This window comes from Triturus cristatus, chromosome 1_2, assembly GCF_964204655.1.
Source record: "Triturus cristatus chromosome 1_2, aTriCri1.1, whole genome shotgun sequence".
In the NCBI taxonomy this organism is placed as follows: domain Eukaryota; kingdom Metazoa; phylum Chordata; class Amphibia; order Caudata; family Salamandridae; genus Triturus; species Triturus cristatus.
In genome coordinates, this window is record NC_140580.1 from 591704195 (window position 1) to 591726777 (window position 22583).

The 22583-nt window shown below is 45.7% G+C and overlaps 1 protein-coding gene across 1 annotated transcript in view; it reads right to left on the minus strand.

Annotated features, from left to right (window-relative positions):
• CFAP43 (cilia and flagella associated protein 43) overlaps window positions 1-22583 on the minus strand; it is a 638428-nt gene that overhangs the window by 571949 nt on the left and 43896 nt on the right. Inside the window, exon 3 of the mRNA XM_085607024.1 lies at window positions 19740-19836. Within this exon, the coding sequence (XP_085463150.1) occupies window positions 19740-19836 (97 nt within the window). The remainder of the gene's footprint in view (window positions 1-19739; window positions 19837-22583) is intronic.

The following is a 22583-nucleotide window of genomic DNA, read 5'->3' on the forward strand; positions in this document are numbered from 1 at the left end:
GAATGCTGGCCTTCACCTTGTCTGACATCCGGTAGATCTTGGACTTCACAGGTGGGCTGTCTCCTGTGTCCACGTCATGGACGCACAGGTGAGTCCTACCCGGGACAAGGGAGAACAACGCAGAGTACTGCCCCAGGGCCTGGCGACAGTCCTCCTGCTGTTCAGGAGTTAGAGATGGGGAGAGAATCACTCCCTCCACCGACCCATCCTTTTCCTGAGACGCAAACAGATCAGGGAGAGGCTCGCTTTCCACGTCCTCTCCTCCGTCAGTCACCATCATCAAGATGACTTCGGGCCTCTCGTGGTGGGGTTTGAGGCGGTTGGCATGCAGCACCCGCAGGGGCTGACGAGGGGTCTTCAGGTCCACCAAGTAGGTAGCCTTACCCTTCTTCTCCAACACCTCAAAGGGTCCTGACCAGCGATCCTGAAGGGCACTAAGCTCTCCTGGTTCGATCACCCACACCTTCTGGCCAGGCTCCAACTCCACCGGGTGAGCGTTGTGGTCATACCACGCCTTCATCACTGCTTGGCTGGCTTCCAAGTTGTCAGAAGCTTGCTTCCACAACTTAGCCATTTGGCTCCGGAAGGCCAGCATGTAGCTCACCACATCCTGGGGGAGCTTTCTGGGAGTTCTTTCCCATCCGTCTCTCACCAGGTTAAGAGGTCCACGTACAGGGTGCCCATACAGAAGCTCGAAGGGGCTGAAGCCCACTCCCTTCTGTGGCACTTCCCTGTATGAAAAAAGTAAACAGGGTAGGAGGACGTCCCATTTCCTCCGCAGGCTTTCAGGCAGACTTCTGATCATGCCTTTTAAGGTTTTGTTAAACCTTTCCACTAGACCATTGGTCTGGGGGTGGTAAGGAGTTGTGAACCGGTAGGTCACTCCACACTCCTTCCACATTGCCCGCATATATGCTGACATGAAGTTGGTCCCCCTGTCGGACACAACTTCCTTGGGAAAACCCACTCGGGTAAAGATTCCCATCAGGGCCCTAGCCACAACAGGTGCTGTTATGGTCCTCAGAGGTATTGCCTCTGGGTACCGTGTGGCATGATCCACCAGAACCAGGATAAACCTGTGACCAGCTGTAGTTGGTGGATCTAATGGACCCACAATGTCGATGCCCACCCTTTCAAAGGGGGTGCTAACGACAGGGAGTGGTTCCAGGGGAGCTTTCAGCTTCACCCCTGTTTTCCCACTGGCTTGGCAAGACACACATGTCCGGCAGTAGGTATCGGACGACACTTTCATCTGAGGCCAATAAAAGTGTGGGACAAGACGGGCGAAGGTCTTGTCTTGCCCCAGGTGTCCTGCCAATGGTATCTCGTGAGCCAACTCCAAAAGGAAGGCTCGATAACGTTGAGGAACTACCAAGGCTCGTGACGATCCATGTAGGGGTGCCTTGGGTTCACTGTAGAGGAGGCCATCCTCCCAGTAAACACTGTAGTTCCCTTCAACGTTCCCTGCTGCCTGGGCTTCGGCCTGTCGCCTCAGCCCCTCAAGGGTAGGGCACTCCCTCTGGCCCTGGCAGAATTCCTCCCTGGACGGGCCTCCCTCCACGTGCCACTCGGCCGGGATGGGTAAGTCCTCCAGGTTGGTAACGTCCCCCTCCGCAGACTCCTGGCCCACCACCTCCGGTGGCCTATCCGTCCTACGGGGTGGAGACGCCGAGGCAGGCTCCTCCTGTCCTCGGTTCTTCCCTTGACTGGCAGCTGGCTGGGCCTTTGTTCCAGGCTCCAGCCGGAATGAACTCCCTCTTCGGGTAGTCTCGGACCTTGTGCTAACACAGGCCCAGTCAGGTGTACCCAGCATCTCGGTGTGAGTCCGGTATTCCACCTCCTTCCAAGCGTTGTGCTCCATGTCATTGCCCAGCAGACAATCGACTGGCACGGCAGGGCTTACGGCAACTCGAAGTGAACCTGCAACCCCCCCCGATTCAAAGGGAACCTCGGCCACTGGATAGTGACCTGTTCTGCCGTCAGCCATCGCGGCTGGGTGGAGTACATCGGGAATTACCTGCTCTGGAGACACCAGCTGGCTACGCACCATAGTCATACTGGCTCCTGTGTCTCTCAGAGCCTCCCCTCTTTGGCCGTTGATGGTGATCCACTGCCCATACTTTGCGGTATTTGCGGGCACCTGGATCTTGGGAACCATCTCCCGTTCTCCCAGGGACACTAAAGTGACACCCGCCCACTCCCTTCCCTTAGTTAAGGGCATCTCCTCCCCGAGCACTACACTAGCTACTCCGGGGGGCTTTCCTCCAGTGGGAGGGGGTGATCGTTTCTGACACTTCGGATCTCCTTTATAGTGTCCAACGCCACCGCACTCATAGCAATGGACAACCCTTGGCTGCTGACTCTGGCCAGGATTAGGGTTTCTGGGTGGGTTAGCCTTAGAGGTGAATCCTGTTCCCTTCCCTTGGAAGTTATTTTGGGGGCCTTTGGAGAACTCCTTTTTCTTTTCCCCTCCTTCTTTCTTCTGGGGGGCGCCCTGTCCGGCCTTTTGAGTATCCCCTCCAGTCCCCCTTGTGGACACCCGGGTACTAGCCCAAATGTCCGCCTCCTCAGCAAGCTTCCGGGGGCTGGTCAGCTTGCTATCCACCAGGTGTTGCCGCAGTTCAGGGAAACATTTCTCGAGTAGGTGTTCCTTCAGTACTAGGTCAAACAGCTCCTCGTAGTTCCTTACTTCACTGCCCTGAATCCAACCTTCCAGTGCCTTCTTTGCATAGTCCAGGAAGTCCACCCAATTCTGTGTGCCCAGCTTGTGACTACCCCTGAACTTCTGTCTGTACTTTTCAGGTGTTAGTCCAAACTTTCTGATGAGCGCCAGTTTCATGGTGGGGTAGTGGGTCTGCTCATCCTCTTCGAGGGCCAATAAAGCATCCCTACCAGCTGGAGGCATGTACTTATACAATCCCCCTCCCCAGTACTTCACTGGAACCCCATGGGCCCTCAACGAGACCTCATAGGCTGCTAGCCACTTGGCGATGTCGTCACCCGCCCCATAGCTAGCTACTATGTCCTTTGGCAGGTAAGGTTTGGGTTCCCTGGTGGACTCTTGGATTTGGCTGCCACCATTAGGAACAGTTGGTGCCCCAATTCTTAGGATCTGAAGCTCTATCTCTTTCAGTCTTATCTCATGAGCCATCCTCTCTTTCTCCGTCTCATGAGCCAACCTCTGTTCCTCCTTCTCCTTCTCCAGCTTTGCTAAATCCCATGTGAGCTGTCTTTTCTCTCTCCGATCTGCTAACTCCACGCTGGATAAGCCCCCGCTAGAGACAGTGCTGCCCTTCCTAGAAAGTGTCCTGGGCCCTGCTGACAGGTTCCCCACCTCAGGTTGGTACATCTCAGCCCCCTCGGGGTCAGGCTCTCCATCCCTGTCTTCCTCCTCAGCCTTGCTTTCTCGGCGTGCCTCCCCCCAAGCCCTTAAGCTGGTTTGGAGTGCACCCTTCTTTGCTCCTGGGGGACAGTACACCCCCTCCCGCTGGCAAAACTCCCTGAGTTGGGCCACAGTGTACGTTTCTAGATTCTCTAGTACAAACTCCATCTTGCCCACTCAGGTTAGAGGACAGGTTTTGTGCAGTAACAATGCAGGGGGGTACCTTTAGTAATACCTCCTCCCACCACCAGAGTAAATTTGGAAAAAACAAAAACCCACAATTAGGAAGGCCGCTGTGAGAAAACTCCCGGTGTAGGCCTATGGACTACCCACAGTTATTGTTGAGTATATGTAGGCACAGCTCTATCCCACCACTGAACACCAATTTATGTTGGAAACGCCCACTCCCACTCCGCAGGGTGGTGGTGGACTCCCCGAACACACTGTGGTAGCTTGGCTCGAGTGGTCAGGAAACAGGCACAGTGCTAAGCATACAATATACCCATACAATAACCATGCGTGCATCCGTTCCAAAAACGACTCTACACCGTAAAAATTATGAAAATATTCTTTCTTTATCTTTTTCTCTTAGTTGCTGATTGGAAAAATAAATAGGTCAATCACAATATACAGATTCTTAAATAGAGCAGGTCAAATAAATATTGGCTGTTTGATGAAATAAATAGGGGTGATCATAAATAACAGGGCATAAATACAAGTGCAATATATACAGACAATTAAATACTTTGAGGCAATAAATACTGTACCAATAAATATTGTACACCATCAAGTCCTGTGGACCTATAAATATAGTGCAGCAATAAATAGGTAATAATTCAATAAATACAGTACCCCCAATAAATAATTAAAAGTATACAGCAACACTCATGTAATCAGATGACACTTCAATTCTTAAGGGCTGATTTGGCCCAGGCACAGCTTGTAGGGTTGTGGAAGGCTTGAGGGGGGCTACTCCCTGGCTGGGACAAGGCTGAGGCCTAAGCTGAGGTAGATCAAAGGGGGGAATACCAGTGCCCTGGCTTTCTCTCTCCACACAACCTCTCTAGGTTAGTCCCAGTTCACCCCTTGCACAGTCAGGTTGGTTTCAGCACCTCCCTAGCCCCTTAGAGCAGTCTCTCAGGTCTCCACAGGGCCTTAGGCGCCCTCTACTCCACTTACTGCCCTTTTTCTGATGTTCCGACGCCGCTGGAGTCGTGTCGACGCCGTGAGGCGGTTCCGGTTCGGTCTCGGCGGCCTCGGCACAATGTCAGTTCTTTGACGACGACGGCAGGCGGTTCCGGTCCGATGTCGGTGGCCTCGGTTCGATCTCGACCTCCGATTCGACGGCGTCGGGCAGTCTCTTCACGATGTCGACTTCGGGCGGCTCCGGTCCGATGGCGCTCTCGGCTCCGATGACGTCGGCCGGCCTGGCCTCGATGTCGACTTCCGGCGACTCCGGGGTGCGATCCTCACCCCCGACCTCCGGTGCTCCTCCTCACAGGCTCCGGGCGACTCCGGAGTGCGATCCTCACTCCCGACCTCCGGTGCTCCTCTACCTCGGTCTCCGACGACTCCGGAGGGCGGACTTCACTCCTCCGATGACGCCGCTCGCTCGACCTCGGTTCACTTCCTCCTCGACCTCTGGTATTCCTCACGACCTCCGTCGGCGCCCTCTCACGACCTCAGGCGGCTCCGGGTACGACGTCTGCTACTTCAGTCAGCGCCGCTTCTCCACCTCGGGCTCCAGGTCTTCAGGCTACTCGACGCCGGACTCCAGGGAAACCAGTTCTCAGGTCAGAATCTTGCTGTTTTCTTGGTTCTAAGGCCTGTTCCTGCTGTCCAGGTCCTTAGGATAAGTTTCTTCTGTCTTCTTCCCACACAGGGCTATAGGCTGGGATCCATCAGTAGGGACAAGTATCAAGGGTGGGTTTATGGACCCCACTCCAGGCACAAGTTTCCACCCCTGCTGCTTCACTCCTTCCTCCTTCACTGTTGTGCTCCTCTCTCTTCACCAGTCAGGTGCCAACTGCCAGCTCCAACTGCCAACTCTCTCTCTTAACCTCCCAACATTCTAAACGGTTTCCAACTGTCACAGAGTTCTGGAATCTCCTGGAATGTTCTGGAAGGTGCTGGTAGGTTCCAGTGGATGCTGGTGATGTCACAGGTGGCCACCATCTTGTGCTCCAGGCCCTCAGACAGAAGTTTCAGGGGTAGCTAAAATGGCTCCCTGAATCTGCAGCAACACGAAAAAGTCTGGTGGTTCCCAAAAAGGAAAAATTCAAACAGGGTTTGAGGCAAAAGTGGGACAAAATAAATAATGATGAGGAGGGACCACCCAAAGGGCTGACAGGTCTAACACAATCTATATGGAGGGCGTAGATCATTCAGAAGAGGGTGGACATTTCGTCATCAAAACTTGGGTAGCACAAAGAGTTCAAGTGTATTTGCCTGCGAGAAAGACAAAGTACTCAAAAGCGGATTCATGCTTGCGTTTGCCTGAATCACGAGTATTTTATAAATAGGAGCAGTAGGAAGATTGTTAGGAGTTAGATTTATAATTTTGCTGGTGCTTATAAACAGTGTCTACTGATCACCATATAGTTAATTGCCTTGAAGATTTCTGCTGTTCAACATTCGCATATGAGGAAAAGAAAGGACCCTTACGTTTTAGCCTCTTCTGGCTGCAGACAGACTTGGCTGCTTGCATCCAAATACTGAGGGCCAGATGCACGAGGTGTTTGTGAATCCCAAATTGGTCGCAAATTGCCTAGCGACTTAAAAAGTGGCAAATAGCGATGTACGAAAGCAATCCGCAATCTTTTTTTGTTTTGCATGCGACTGTTTTGCGAATCGTTATTTTTAGCTACCCTATTTTGTATTTCACGTTTATAGATTCTATAATTGAAGCTCGCAAACCATATGTTCAGGGTGTTAGAAATTTGTGATATGTATCGCAATTTTGGTAATTGCAAAATGACGATTACCAAAATAAAAATGCGACTGCATTGCAAGTTGCAAATTATGGCCACAACTCGCACATACATTTTGTTTTGCGATTACCTGTTTCCGATTCACAAAACACAAATAGGAAATCACAAATCAGAATTTTCGTACACCTAACCCTAAATTCGGTATCGTACAAAGGCCAGCATTTCGCCGAAAGAGATGCGCCATTTAAGTGATATCCATCGTTCACTTGTCGCTATAGCTCGAACATTTACAGCTTCAAAACGTCATATGTATGCTATTCTGCTGCCATCATGTGTCTAAAGTTGGTAGTACACGCATGCAAACCAGTTGGGTCGCACAGAGTGTGTGAACGTGGCTCTAAACGGACATATATTTATTTATTTGATGCATTTTTATAAAGCGCAGACTTTTACCTGAAGGTGTCAGAGCGCTGTACAACAGAACCAGTTATGTGAAATGAGAGAAATGTTACAAAATAAAACGTTACAAAGAAAGCAGGACTCGATATCAAACACAGCAAGCAAGAAGAGGTAAGGAAAAACAAAGAAGGCAAGAACACAATATCAAACACAGCAAGCAAGGGTGAGGAATGTATAAGAAAATATTACAAATTTACAATGACTAATGAACTTCCTAGAGGGGTCTGAGAATGAAGGTATTAGTTCTGAAAGTGTCTTTGGAATAGAAGAGATTTGAGGTTAGCTTTGAAGATCCGGATAGAGGTGGTGGCACGGAGCAATGGAGGAAGCGAGTTCCAGATTCTCACCGCATTACCTGAGAACGGTTGAGCCATCGATTTTTCCCTTTTGAAGGAGGGGGGCTCAAGAAGAAACTTTTCTGCATTCCGAGAAGGTCTCAAGCCTCTAGACAATTTCAGTTAATTCGCCAGATAACGTGGGGAGGAAGTGTGCAAGGCTTTGTGGGTGATGCAGGCCGTTTTGTAAATAGATCTTGCCTCGATGGAAAGCCATCGGAGAGAAGACAGGATAGGAGTGATGTCGTCACTTCGTTTGGACCCTGAAATGAAGCGATGTGCTGAATGGAGGACGGATTTGAGGGGGGGGGGTGAAGAGGTGAGATTTGGGTAGGCCAGTTAGAAGAGAATTGCAATAATCCAGTCTAGAGAGAACTAGCGATTGGACCAAGGTTTTTATACCTTTCTCCGGGAAGAACTGAGATTAGGTTGAGTCTTTTGTCAAGTATGACACCTAGGGATTTAGCGCTGTCGACAATGATGGAGTTATTGTTGAGTATATTCAGCTGATCCATCCAGGATTGAACAGGAGGCTGGGAGAGAGAGGTAGATAGGAGGAGGAATTCTGTTTTGGAGGGATTGAGAATGAGTTGGTGAACTAACATCCAGTTGTGTATAGAGTTGAGGGTCGAGTTGAGTAGTGAGAGATCTTGTGAGGAAGACACCTTGAGGTAGATTTGAATGTCATCCGCATAAAGATGGTAAAAGATCCCAGATTTACTTAGGAGGTTCCCTAATGGTTCCAGATAGAGATTAAACAGAGCGGGTGCAAGGATGGAACCTTGAGGGATGCCTTGACCAACCACCAATGGAGACGAGAGACTGTTCGCTATCTTGATCATTTGGGATCTGTCCGAGAGGAATGAGGCAAACCATTTAAGCACTGTGCCTTCCACGCCCATTCTCTGTTGAAGAGTGTTAAGGAGGGTGTTGTGATTAACAGTGTCAAAGGCTGCAGAGAGGTCAAGAAGAATCAGAAGGCACGATTCCCCAGAATCGAGTATATGCAGCCCATCATCAATCACTTGCAGCAGGGCTGTTTCAGTGCTGCAATTTTGAATAAAGCCAGCCTGGAACACGTCGAGGAGATTATGGTCCATAATGTGTTGGGAAAGTTGTTTTGCAACACATTTTTCTGTGATTTTTGAAAGAAAAGGGAGATTGGTGATGGGGCGGAAGTTGTTGAGATCATTTGCATCTGCGGAAGGGTTTTTTAGAAGAGGGGTAACCTGTCCTGTTTTGAGGACAGCTGGGAGGGAGCCTTGTCTGAGGAAGAGATTAACAAGCCTGGTTCAATAAGAGAGAGTATTGGTATAGAAATCAATGGTGATGACACGAGGGATGGGGTCAGAAGAATGGTTGGAGGGTTTGGTTTCGAGGATGCATTTGAGAAGGTAATCTTCCGAGATGGTGGCAAAGTTCTGCCACGTGCAAAAGGATTTTCACTCCTCAATGGGGGTGGGGTGGGTGACCTGATCCACCAGTGATTTTACCTTTTCATCAAAGAATATAGCGAATTCTGTTGCTTTCTTTGAAGCATCCTCGGGTTTGATGGTTTGGGGAGAGCAGTTTGGGTTTTTGATGAGGTCAAAACGTTTTTTGGGTCTGTTTTTGGCTGAGTCGAGGAGGGATCTGAAATGAGATGCTTTTTCATGGAAGATGTACTTGTGGTATTTGGATCTTGCCGAACGTAGATGAGAGAGATTGGAGGTGGATGGAGATTGTCTCCAATGCTTCTCCAAGATTCTAAGGTTTTTCCTTTCATCATAGAGAGCTTTATTGAACCAAGGTGCTGAGGAGGTGGGTCTTTTTCTTTTGCTTTGGAGTGGAGCGACATTATCGATTTCTACTGCTAGGATTGAGAGGCAATGGGAGGTGAGATTGTTGACATCAGCGTTAGGGTCTAGTCTAGGAAGTGAACACATAGCAGAGTCACACAGAGTCTCAAGATCAATGTTTTTAGTGTTGCGGAACCAGGTAGAAGCCCTTTTGGGTTGGCCGAGAGTTATAACGTGCGAAAGGTGAAAACGGAATGTAATGAGGCAATGGTCTGACCAGTCTACATAGATAGGAGGAGCAAGGGTAAGCAGGTCTGATTTAGAAATAACAAGGTCCAGAATTGAGCCCTTGGCGTGTGTAATTTCTGAGCAGTGTTGGACAAGATCGTGGGCTGAGAGAAAGGTGGCAAACTTGTTGACAGCCAAGTCTTCCAAGGAGACCCAGTGGAAATTGAAGTCACCTAGGAAGACATGCCTGTCACTTTGAGAATATTGGTCACTTTTTAAGTCGGTGAGTTCCTCCATGAAGGGAGAGCAGTTACCGGGCGGGTGGTAGATGACATGGAACCTGAAGGGTGATCCGTGATGTACTTGAAGATCTAGGGATAGGCATTCGAATGTGCGGAAGAAGATGGTAGGAAAGGCTTTAATTTGAAGGGAGTTTCTGAAGATAATAGCGACACCTCCCCCGATCTTGTCTGTTCTGTCGTTTCTGAGGATAGAGTAGTCGGTAGGTATCAGAAGATCAAACAAAGTGTGAGAAGAGTCATTAAACCAGGTCTCAGTGAGGAAGAGCATGTCAAGATTGTAGTGGGTGTTAGTGTCAGAGATTTCCAATGGTAGAATTTTTAAGAGAAGAGAGTGGAGGGGGAATGACGTTGGTAGTCTTGTAGCTAGCCAGTAAGTTGGCGATGTCTGTGGAGGACAGATTGTGGTTGGCATTATTGGGGCGCGGGAGTAAGGAACTCCTCGGGAGGTTATTAGGGAAGGGGGATAACTTAGCACTTAAAAGTGAAATGGATGCTTCAAGCTGGGAAATAGAAGAGATGAGAGAATCAAGTTTATTTTCCAAGGAGAGGTGGGCTGAGCACGGAGTGCTGGGTGGCTCGATAGTTAAGGGAGGGAGTGCAGTAGGTGAAGGAGGACAGGGGGAGGTGGGGCACCGGGGGGTGTATTGGGGTGCAAGGGTTGAAGGTGGGGAAAGATGATGGTAGAAAGGAGTGGATGGAGTTAGTGATATTTTTACTTGTGCTTAGCAGAGGTTAAGAATAGAGAGTAGGAGGAGACAGTTGATAAGTAGAGAGGGAGGACGAGAGGTGGAGGAGGGGAGGAGGGGGGTCAAGGGAAAGCCGGGGATACGGTAAGATGAGAGGAGAAGGGGCTGTACAGGGAGGGGAAAGAGGGGGGTCAATGGAAGGCCAGAGGTATGGGGAGAAGAGAGAAGGTGCTGGCCAGGTACCGTAGGCTATGAAAGGTGAATGTAGGGAGACAGGCACCAGGCAGAGTGAGGGGGATTGAGGGGGATTGGGGGGATTGGGCTGAATGGTAATTGTAGGAGGGGTGAGGGACTAAAAGGTCAGAGGGAGGGAAGAGGACGGAATTACCGAGAGGGGAGACAGGGTTGTGAAGCATAGGAGGAGGAAGGGGAGGTTGAAGACAGATGGGAGGTGTAAGAAAAGAATTAAGGGTACGAGGGAAGGGGAAGAGCAGAAAGTGATGAGGAGAAGGGGGAATGAAAGGGGGAGGGTAAGGAGAGTTGATCGGTAGATCAGGTTGTAAGAAAGGTGGATTAAGTGGACATGTTTGAGAGTAAATTTTCCCAGAGGACATAATGCAACCTATGAGTCAATTGTTGTTTGCTTTACTTTTAGGATCTAACCAGATACGTGCTCCAGTGATGCAAAATTAGATCATTGCAACCAGGGTTGTAGCACCAAAAGAGCAAATTTGAAGTGAGTGGTGATTATGTTTTTCAATTCGGTTCCTAAGCAAGGTATGCTTATGTATTCGTCTGAACCTCCGCAACATGTTCAACACAGTCTGCCACTGGGCATCCCTCGAAAGTGTGAAAACATGTGTATTTGTCTTAATGGCAAAGTCCTAAAACGGTTTCATCATCCTGAAACAACAGAGAGCAACTTGTCGAAATTGTGTATCTATACCACTGTCAGACAGGGCCCATTTAAACTCTTTAAGATTATACAGTTTATTAATTTACAGATTATGCAGTTAGAAGCCCTTGAATTACGGATTGAACGATGGATAAAACAAAACAAAACACCAGTGCAGGACTATGCCAAATTGTACATGAAAGTAACACATGAGCAGAACATAAAGCCACAGTTAATGAAGAACATGTGTCTTAAGATCCTGCCATTTGCATCTCCTAAATTTAAACTGGCTTTAGCGTGTCCTACTATCAAGCACAAAGCCCTTTGGCCACGTTCTGATCAGCACACTGCCTACTGACTAACTCATTGCAAACATTACAACAATCAGGTCTTATGAAAACCTAGACTGTAGAAACGGACAGAATCGCTTTGAAAGTTCTTGGCCACTCAAACAGGCCCACAATCATGTCTCCCGTTAGGCCCCACTACAAGCTGTACAAAATGCAGCAGCCAATTTAATTGTGGGCATCAACAGCTTTGGCCACATCTCCCTGGCTGTTCACTAAAGTCTGATGTGTCTTAAGGATGGCGCGTCTGAAATACAGCGCCGAACACTTCACTTTCATAAAGTACATTCAAACGAGTACAAAAGTTCGATTGACAAAGGTGTGCTGCAAATAAAGGTTGTGCTATTCCCGGAAAATAAATTAACCGATTGGTGATACGGGCTATTCGTAATACTGGAGGGGGCAGGGGCTAAGCCACAATTCAGTCACGGGCCAAGTCTTAACCAACCAGAACCTTTCACTCCCGATTGATTAGTATAAGCTAAAGTGCCTCCCCACCATGTCCTAGATATGCAGGTTGATTAAGGGGCTGGCTCATCATAACAACTAGGCCCAGGGCCTAGCTTGATGCATAGAGTCTGCATTGGCCTGCAGGGGTTGGTACTGAAGTCCACCCCTCCTACCCTGAATGTCACCCATGGCTATAACTGACCTGCTCTCCCTCCCTGGCCAGCACAAGCAGATCACAAACCATTGACAAATTGCCTTGCGACTCACAAAGAGGAGGGGAATGCTTGCTTTAAGACCCTACTGTTTTAAACGTTTTTTTTTTAAAACAGGAGGGTTTTGTATATTCTGAGAAGGTGTTTCCTGATTACATCGTTTTGAGATCGCAAAAAATCTTTAGTACATGAGGCCATAACACCTAAACAGAGATAAATAAGCATCATATATATCCATGATGTCTGAAAAGGCAAACCATTTTCCACATAAAAGTTTAAAAAAAATGTATATAGAACAGGGAAACAGCAGAAATTATTCAGCACCTTTTTAGCTTTGGCATTAGGATAGGCACAAAAATATAATCTTCTGATTACACAATATACGTAACACACTGCCAGTCTAGATGAAACATTCTACCAATAATAACCACACTTGCAGCATACAACACAAAACTGGTATTTCACGCTTAATAACACGTTGATTGTTACCAAACTCTATGGTGGCCATTAAATCACTCAAAGAAGAAAGCATGTTTGAGCTGGAAGGCCCTACTGGGATTCATGTCCTGAGCCTTGCATACAGGTCTTTGCCTCAAGTGCATGACCTGCTGAATTATCTCAACAACTTTAGAACTTGTGACTTGTATGTAATGCTTGAATTTCTGCGGCTAATGCAAGAAACCATTATGTTAGTATCCAGATTTCACACAGTGCTCTGACTCAAGTGTGAACAACCTGAGCTATTTTGTCACTACAGCAAGCTGGGACCTTCTGAATACACAAAGAATGCTGTAGAACAGTGGTTCTTTACCTTTTTACTTGTGCGAGCCCCACAGAGGCATTATTGGAAGCTGGGGACCCGTGGCCTAAGCAATTGCTGCAATTTGAACCTCAAAACAGAAAACAAACAAAAAACAAATGCCCAAATACTGAAATATTTAGTTTAATTCGGAATCAAACATGGAAAAGGTTTTAAAATGATTCATTCTGCTTAGATTTACATACTTTATTCCGTTTTATTTGTTCAAGTTTCATATAATTTAATTTTGTAAAACTGTCGCCGACACCATGTGTAGGACTCGCACACCACCAGGGGCCCTTGGACCACAGGTTAAGAACCACTGCTGTAGAAGGTGCTGAGGTGCCTTATCTGCGGATACATTTAGCCAGTAGATAGAGCAGTTAAGACAACTCATTGGCTTGATGTTGCAGTTTTTGGAAATGTGTGGGCAACTCAGAGACGGTAGGTTAAAATGTTACTGTGGCCAGCTCAGTGTTTCATGTGTCCGAATTTGATAAAATGAGTATGATGAAACTGGCTAATAGATACACCTACTATAAACAATGCAGCATAAATGCAAGAGATTGGTAACAAGTGTCTTGTGTAAGACAAGCATTGGCAAAAGCCTTTGTGTCTTGCCTTTATATTGCAATTGCTAACTTATTGGCTTAGCCAGTGCTTGTTTGTAAAGCATGGTCACTAAAATAACTGTAGGAAAGTATATTGAAACTGCAATGCAAATTCAATAGTTTCGGTTTTCTTAAACAGCGTGTATAGCGTGTATATAGTGAAATCAAGGGGCCTGTAATGGACGTACCCGCTCGGATATACCTTCTAGGTGTACATTTAATAAAAAGGGCCATGAATCACGTTTAGATTATATTATGGTGGGGACAAAGCTGTGGTCGAAGGTCATCGACCTTGAGGTTATAGCAAGGGATGACAGCGATCACAATCTTCTAAGGCTGGAGTTGGTTTTTCCGGGCCCACAGGTTAAGGGACCAGGATACCGGGATAATCTAGCAGACAGGGTAGTCCTAACGAATGACCGGCGCAGGGTTAAATGGGACAAGGTGGCGGCATCTTGCGAGGACCTGGCAAGACTGTATAATTCAATTTTGCCTTGGTTCATTGAAGTAGATGCCCTAACCTCCCAACAACCTCCTCCTGATTTTAATCTTAAATTGCAGATTCTACACATGGGTCTAGTTGGTACCCTATTTACTGTGCTCAATCCATTGGCAACCAAGAGAAAGAAAAGGATTCCTCTCTCCTCTTGGTTTAACAATGCATGTCGCTTGGCATAAAAAGAGTTGATTCGGGCACTAAAACTTTGCAATGATAAGACCCTTATCTCTGCCAAGAGAACACATTATAAAGCTATGTTGAAACAGGCCAAACAGGATTGGGACTATGCAAAATGGACCGATCTATCCTGTGCCCTAGAACAGAATGATGCCCGCAAATTTTGGGCCATAATTAATACAGGAAGCGGTGATCCTAAACCCGCAACCGAACCCAACTTAGAGGCAAATGTCTGGGAAAAACACTTTAAAGCTTTGTACGCTGCTGAAGCTAATACGGACACACATCCGGTTCTAGTATCATTGAATGATTCTCATGATACCTTAGAGTTTACGGTGGAGGAAGTTATTAATGCCATCTCCAAAATTGCATCCAGAAAGGCTCCGGGGCTAGATAAATTGCCGGGTGATCTCTTTAAACATCAAACGGGGATCTGGGGACCTTATCTATGTATTTTATTCAACGCAATTTTGAGAGGAATGAACGTGCCCTCCACTTGGTTGGGTGCAGAAATTGTTCCCATCTTCAAGAAGGGTTCCCCTTTGTTACCGGCAAATTACAGGCCCATCAGCCTTATAGATGTCCCGCAAAAAATCTTTGCGCGGCTCATCCTTGATCGACTGCAGGACTGGATGGAGGAGAACGATATACTGAGTCAATACCAAGCGGGGTTTAGGAGGAACACTTCTACCATGGACCAAATCTTTCGCCTGCTATTACTATTCTGGAAAACGGCAAAGATTGAGGGTGGCAGCCTCTACATGGTATTTGTGGACCTCCGCTCCGCTTTTGATTTAGTGCCTCGGGGAAAACTATGGACTGTGTTGCTCAGTTTGGGTGTGCCACTTCCAATCCTGGCAATATTGATGAAGCTGCACGAGGGGAACTTTGCCCGGGTCCGATATGGGAAAAATGGGGCTCTGACATCCAAGTTCCCCATTGACAGAGGGGTTAGGCAGGGGTGCGTTTTAGCGCCTACCCTGTTCTGCCTATATGTCAATGGCGTGATTTCCCATCTCAATAGTGCCCCTAACAATGATGCCCCAATTCTGGCAGGTAGCAGGGTGCCAGCGATTATGTTCGCGGATGACACCCTGCTACTTTCTAAGTCACAAATGGGAATTCAGCGTGTGCTCGATAGCTTCGAGGACTTCTGTAGAGGTCGTGGCCTGGAAATTAATGTTAACAAAACAAAGTACATGGTTTTTAATCCCTCGCATTCCACACGGCCGAATCCAAAATTAGATTCATCCAATCTGGAAAGGGTAAAAACCTTCGAGTACTTGGGAGTAAGTCTCAGTGAAAGTCTCTCATGGGCCCCACAATTAGCGAAAGCGCAGCTGAAATTAACCCAGTATGCAGGGGGTATCCTCAGGCTCTCAAATACGTCTACCTATAAACCCATTAAACCTCCGCTTGAGATCTACAAGAGTCAGGCCAGAGCTGCAATTTTATACGGAGCGGAGCTTTGGGGGTATCTAACAGAGTCTGAACTTCTCAAAATAGAAAAAAAGTTTATTAGACAGTTACTGTCCCTCCCACAAAGCACCCCGTTGCAACCTTTAAGGATGGATTTGGGCCTGTGGTCCATCGACGATGAACTAGCCCTGAGACCCCTCAGATACTGGCATAGGCTGTGGACTACGCCGGAACTATTGCACTACAGAGTAGAGCTGAAGGAAATCTTGGCTAGTAATGGTTCACAAAAAATCCCTTGGTTCATGTTCCTAAAATCCCAGTTTATTAAACTTGGTTTACACGATATGTGGTATGATCCTGAAAAAAGCTGTAAGGCGATCTCACGGAAGCTGCTTACCAAGATTTATGCGGCTGAACAACTTACTAGAGCACAGTCTGCTCCTAAGATTGGAGTTTTAACTAAATTATTTTTAAGTGTTAAGGACTCTTATCAATTTGAGAACTTTTTGGATATTATTTATCCTATTGCATCTAGAAAATTATACCTTCAATGGAGATATGGCACTTTACCCTTGAGAGCTTTCACTAGCAATTGGGCACACAACTCTACAGAGGCTTGCCCTGGTTGCAGCTGTGACAAAGAGGATGAGCTCCATGTATTGTTTTTTTGCCCTGTATATATCAAAGCAAGGAAATATTGGATAGTGCCTATCTGCAAAAATATGGGTTTTCGGCAGTGTAGCCATGCTTTTAGAATTCTCAAGACAGACACCTCTGAATGTACAGTTTTCGCAGTCTCCCAATTCTTACTAGCAATGAGGACCAAGAGAAGGGGTCTGATTACCATTTAATGAAATGTTATGATATATTTATATGTTGTGTATGCTCTGTCTTTGTACATATTTATTTTTGTACTTTTTAAGGCAAATTGCCGAAATAAAGATAATCTTGATGATGATGAAATCAAAGATTTAAGAATAAATGGAAAACCGAAACATCATTATTATTTATTTATTTAAAGGCATATCTGGTACCTTTGACTGTCCATACCACTTTCATTTTGTTAAACAGAAAATCGTTCTAAAATGAAAGCTCATTTTACTACAACCAGTTTCACAGTGCTTTGCCAGAACTTTCCCCATTATTTTATCATACTTCTATCAAACAATTAGGACCCCCAAGGACAAATAAATGCATAGTGCCACATATATTTTGTCAGGGTTTAGCAGGCTATTGTGTCCAATTTGAATATCTCTCTCTCTCTCTCTCTCTCTCTCTCTCTCTCTCTCTCTCTCTCTCTCTCTCTCTCTCTCTCTCTCTCTCTCTCTCTCTCTCTCTCTCTCTCTCTCTCTCTCTCTCTCTCTCTCTCTCTCTCTCTCTCTCTCTCTCTCTCTCTCTCGCGAGAGAGAGAGAGAGAGAATATGAAAAGAGCGAGAGAGAGAGAGAGAGAGAGGAAGCGTGTCTGTATGTGTGTGTATCTGCCTGTCTCTGTCTTCTAATGCCAGATGAGAGGTACTACTGCTCTTCCATCAAAATAGCCTGCTGTGAAATGCTGATGGGTTTTTATACATACAATCTGGGTGCACTATGCGATAGGAAGGAGCACCTAAAATCTGCAAAGGATCCCAAGTGATTCTCGTAGTCTGAAAAGTAGAATTCTATGGCCGGTATCCGGATTGTCAAAGATATGAAGCAAATCATGAAAGCCATTTAAAAGGAAGCGTGCTGGGTTCTGTTTCCGCCAGTACCAGGGCCTCAGTCTACATTCCGATCAAAGAGAAGAAGCTCTCGTCCATGCAACATAATTTGTGTTATAAGGTTGTGATAATGCTGGCCTCTTGTTCACATGGAATGATCTGGGTCCTCTAGGTATACACATGGAGGTTCAGCCAACACAACTCTAGGATGTGTGCCAACAAACACTCCTCCTAGATATAAAAAACACAAAAATACAGGAGAGGAGAGGATATTCCCAGAGGAACTACAGGAATCCTTGTGTGATGATGAGAACTTTGATACGATCGTAACCAGATGTTTGCAAAATCAGAAGAAGGAATGATCTATTGCAGTACATGTCCGGCCTCTACATCCCATTCCTCAGGTGTGCTCAGCAGTGTGTCACCATCCCCAGCGACAGAAGCTACTGAGAAGCTCATCTCTCGTTTTTGCCAAGCGGCACCCTAGATTGGTGATCCTACAGATCGTGTATAGTTTCACATGGTACCGAAGCTGTGTTGTCAGCACTCATTCTATGGCCTCGAAGTGCAGACTGTGTTTAAGATGAACTACAAAACAATGGGGAAACCCAAAAGCCACTGGACCTGGGCCATAAACAGTACAAAATGAGGTGCTCCCAGTGGAAATACCTTAACATTAAACACAACATCACCTGTAATAATTCAATTTGCGCAATTTAATTGTATTACAAAAATATTCACATCCGTATTTGGATTGGCAACAGTATCACGTATTTATACTGCGGTGCTCCAAAGGGAAGGAGAAGGGTTCTCAAAGGTGTGTGCTAGTGAGGATTGTCAGAAAAGGAAAGGTAATGTGCAATATTTACATAAGAACGTGATTGTGACCTATCCAGCCACATTGAAGGCTCAACATACATAGAAAAACATAGTACTCCAAATGACACAGTAAATTGATTGCTGTTGTCTGTACGTGAACAACAAATGAGACAGTCGACGTTTCGACCCCAAGAGTGTATGAAGGGAATTTGGATCCTTATAGAAGGGTCTTCATAAGGACGTGGGGAGACACCATTAGTGCCACCCAGAAAAATCTGGTGGAGACAATTGAAACGGTGGGCCGGTGGGACAGTAGGCTCTTATTGCAACGGAGGCAGACTCCAACAATTTGAAGAACAGCTTGATGTGTCAATGTGAATTATTGGCGATGGACGATAAATGAAAGAAGGCTAAAGACATCACCGACTTTGACCCAGCGCAGAGATCTTGTTGGGATTTAATCCGTTCTGGAGCTTAGGATTTATTGAGGCTTCTTTAATTTATCGTCCATCACCAAGAATTCACACCGAGACATCAAGCTGTTCTTCAAATTGTTGGATTTTTGTTGTAAAGATTACACCTTCGAGTCATGTAAACATTTAGTTGTAAAGAATACACCTTCAACTCATGTAAATGTCTAATAACGCTCAATGTAAGCTTAGGCGGCTGCAGGTATTCCATGAATTCAAACCTTAATTGGACTTCAAGTAAGAGGTCTGAGCATGGTCCTGTCCAGATTGGACGATGTCAAAACGTTTATTAAGGATATATCAAAAGTCGAACTAGATACGGTTGAGGCAAATCTCCATACAGCAGGCCACTTGGTTTTTGGCATACGATGCTTTGAACACAATACCTTACTGTTTTCTCCCCACACATGTTTCCCACGGACACTAGACATATCTTCAAAACTGCTTTCCTGCTCCACAAAATACTTCACATTTTGAATCTCCTAAAGGTCTGCCAGAGACGCTAGCCCTCTTCAATAGACTTCTAAACAGCACGGAGTTGCTGTACTCCGGATTTTAAGAAACAGCCCACTCTGACTGACTCTGCCTTAGGGTGTGCCCTGAGAATATGGAAACTCCAATTCCAGGCTCTGCCTGACCATCTGGGACACGGCTTTAAAAAAAGACCTGAAACAGCTATTGTTTAGGTATCACCTCAATGTCGCAATATCCTCATGTTGCTGCTGGAGCACCATGGCATTTCCTCTCTTCTCTTACATTATTTAGTCTTCCCTATTCCCTCCACAACACTACATGCATTCCTTCCAATCACTTCGATTTGCTTGGTCGTGAGCACTTTGAGACCCTTACGGGGGAGTAGTTGCGCTTTCCAAGACCCTGATTGAGTATCCAGATGAAATCCCCGATATCTCTTTTGATGTATCGCCCCTACTGATCCTTATTGTATACACCCCTATTCTCAATGGTGAGGATGGTATTTAGTCTTGTATTCAGGGATGGAAAATAACACAACTCAGCCTAATGTTGTTATGAGTTTATAATTATCTGTCTTTAACAAGATTTGCTCATTGTAAAGAACTGCTACTCTTCGTTGGTGCTAAACCAAACCGTAAGCTGCTATGTAGGGTTTTGGTGTCTCTAAATAATAAACCAAATTCTTGCAAAGCAAATATAGACCTGTATTGATCAGTAATTTAAGCTTGTCTGTATTTTTCTGAGAGACGGAAAGCACCTTTTCCACTTACCACAGTGTAAGTGCATACTCTGGTATTGATGAATAACTGGCCAGGAATGGGCCAGTATAACTGAAAGCGAGTAAAGAGTAATCCAGCTGAGCTCCTCCTAGAAAACCAAAACACAAAGCAAGGTTACTTATTTGAGAAAATACAATTATTCATTTTATATTTAACAGTCCAGAGGTTTTCTTTGCCTGGATTTACGGTGCACGTACAGCACACTTGACTTAAAAGAAGGGTAATATTGTCTCCGTCTAATATTCGTATGGTGAGATCAAACATTAAAGCAGCAAACCACCAGGATTTCTTTAAAATGATTTCTATTGGCATTTCGAATATGACATCAGGTTATATGTCAAGTGTGTATACAGAATTCACCCCAGTGCTATTTGTAATAGAACTGTATATCAGCAGCTTGAGTTAACATATTTTAGCTCAGTATGGAAACCCCGAGCTTTGCTGTATCTCTCTGAGGAGAATAGGCTATTTACTCAAGGTGCATCTGTGTCAGGGTTGAGCCTAGTGACTCTCTTCAGAGTGGCTGGGTAATGTCTATTTAATCATAACTCCTGTAGGCATCAAACACCACACAAAACTAGGCTGGATATGGTCAGTGGCATGACAAAATTTAAAGGGGGGGGGGCTGGGCTACCACCTACCACTTTACCCCATCGCCAAAAAATCTGTTACATTTTTAATTGAAACCTCAACATTTAATGGAATGCCTCTATATTTTCTTGCTCAAAAGTCTAAAGTGCTGAGACAGCAATCAGAACAATTTCAAGGAGTAGTCCTATTGTCTCAGGAACTGTATCACTTCTGTTCTGTACAACGCAGTGCTCTCACTGTCATACACTACTGTTTAACGGGAGGGCCTGCACTGGAATTCCAGTGCATGGCTATGGCTCACTTGTCTAGTAGCAGCAACAAGTCCGCAAATTTCGTTTGTCTTTCCCACCTCGGGGCAGGAGACAATGCCCACTATACACATCTCCGTGGTCTTGTAGTTGCTCCTCTCCATAAGACTCTCAATGTGCGGCCCAACTCCCTGCCAAAACAGCTCTATTATGGGACAATACAAAATCATATGGAGGAATCCAGCTCAAGCCACATGACCACAATGGCAGGATGCCAAAACACCTGGATACGGATTGCTAATAGTGTACGGTGTCAGGCAGGCCCCATCCAACTGGTTGGATTGAATGTATTGCAACCTGGCATTTCAGGAGATAATTTGATGGGACTCTAAAACTTTATCACACTCATTTTGTGAAAAGGCCTTGCCAATCTCGTTTTCCACTAATTTATCCAGAGAAAAACCCCCAAGGAAACTCCAGCAGTTTTATATATCTATGTGATGAGTCTCCAACCACACCCCATCGTAAATAGTGCCTGAAAGTTGTTGTGCTTCTGCTTGCACAGTCCCACTGTTATACTCCTGCAATGCAGGAATTGGCCAAGAGCAAGCACAGCTGTGACCACAAATGTAACAAATGGAACTAGGGCACCATTTTCAACCAGGTCCCCCACTACAGTTATCCCAACTTGCACCCAGCCCCTCAACTCTTTGGTGCTTTGCAATCTCAAGAAAGCTAGTACTAGATTCAATGGAACATTTGGTGCGAAAGGCACTTTGTCATGGGTAGGCTGCAGTGCGCATCAGTGACAATGTTGTTTGAGACACGACAGGGAGCTCTGTAGCCTAGATGGTACGCTCGCCGCACAGTTCTAGAGGGTGGCGCCCAGCTGGTCATCTATCAATCCACGGAGTCTGAGCTTTGATATAATATAGCTCAAAGTCATGGACTGCATGGCTCCAAAACCTACCTGCCTGCCATTTTAGAGTTCCTAGGGGGATTTTGCGCAGTCCCAATCTCACATTAAGTCTTATAATAAACGTTCAAGGTCTTGGAAAAACCCTCTGGGAATTACTAGAGGCAGGCTTGCAAATTAATACAAGAGACACTAGCATTATCATTTTAGCTATGGCTATTTTTACCACCACAGTAAGGGGCTAAGACTACCTGAGGCCAATGGCATGCTATATATTATGGCGTACAAGATCAGTCCGAGCGGTATATCTGTATCCCTAGCTACCTAAAAGTTATGTTCTCCCACACAATGGCTTCTCCTCCAAAGTTCTCTCGATTTGGTGTAGTCCCTGAACCCAGCAGGTGGACCTCGCCCAATGAACTTTCATCCCAGATATTCTCCAAAGTTGTTTAGGGATTTTGTGATGGGTCAGTGATCAGCCCTCACATTCCAAATATACAACAGGAAATCATCCGCATAAAGTGAGACAATATTAGCTGTCTCCCTAATGGGGTTTCCCCCACAGCACCCCCTGTACATTTTACGCTGCACAGTAAAGGTCTCCATTGAACAAACAATTTCCCTTTCATGGTGTGCTTAAAAATCCATACAAACTCTGTGTATCAACTAGTAGTCCAATAGGGCTGCACTGGATAATTTACAATATTTAACTCTGTATTACCAATTATGACTGTCTCCTTAGTTTTTTAAGAAATGTTTATTTAAATTGTTCAAAAGGTGTACAATAAATAAATCGATAACCCGGGAAGAATGTGACTGTACTCTTAATGTATACCAAATGTTATCTAAAACATTGCACCAGATTTGCAACATTTCTTAAACAAATCATCTGTTGTTTATAGTCACACTTTATACATCCCACATTTAAAACCAAGCAAACAATATAAAAAACAATTTGGAATTAATATCAAACAATTCATAACAAGGCATCTTTCCTAAAAATTCTGTTGACAAGGAGTTACAGCAGTTCTTGGAATCAAATTGCTGCCTTCATCAGGGCAATTTTATATGTAAAAACCT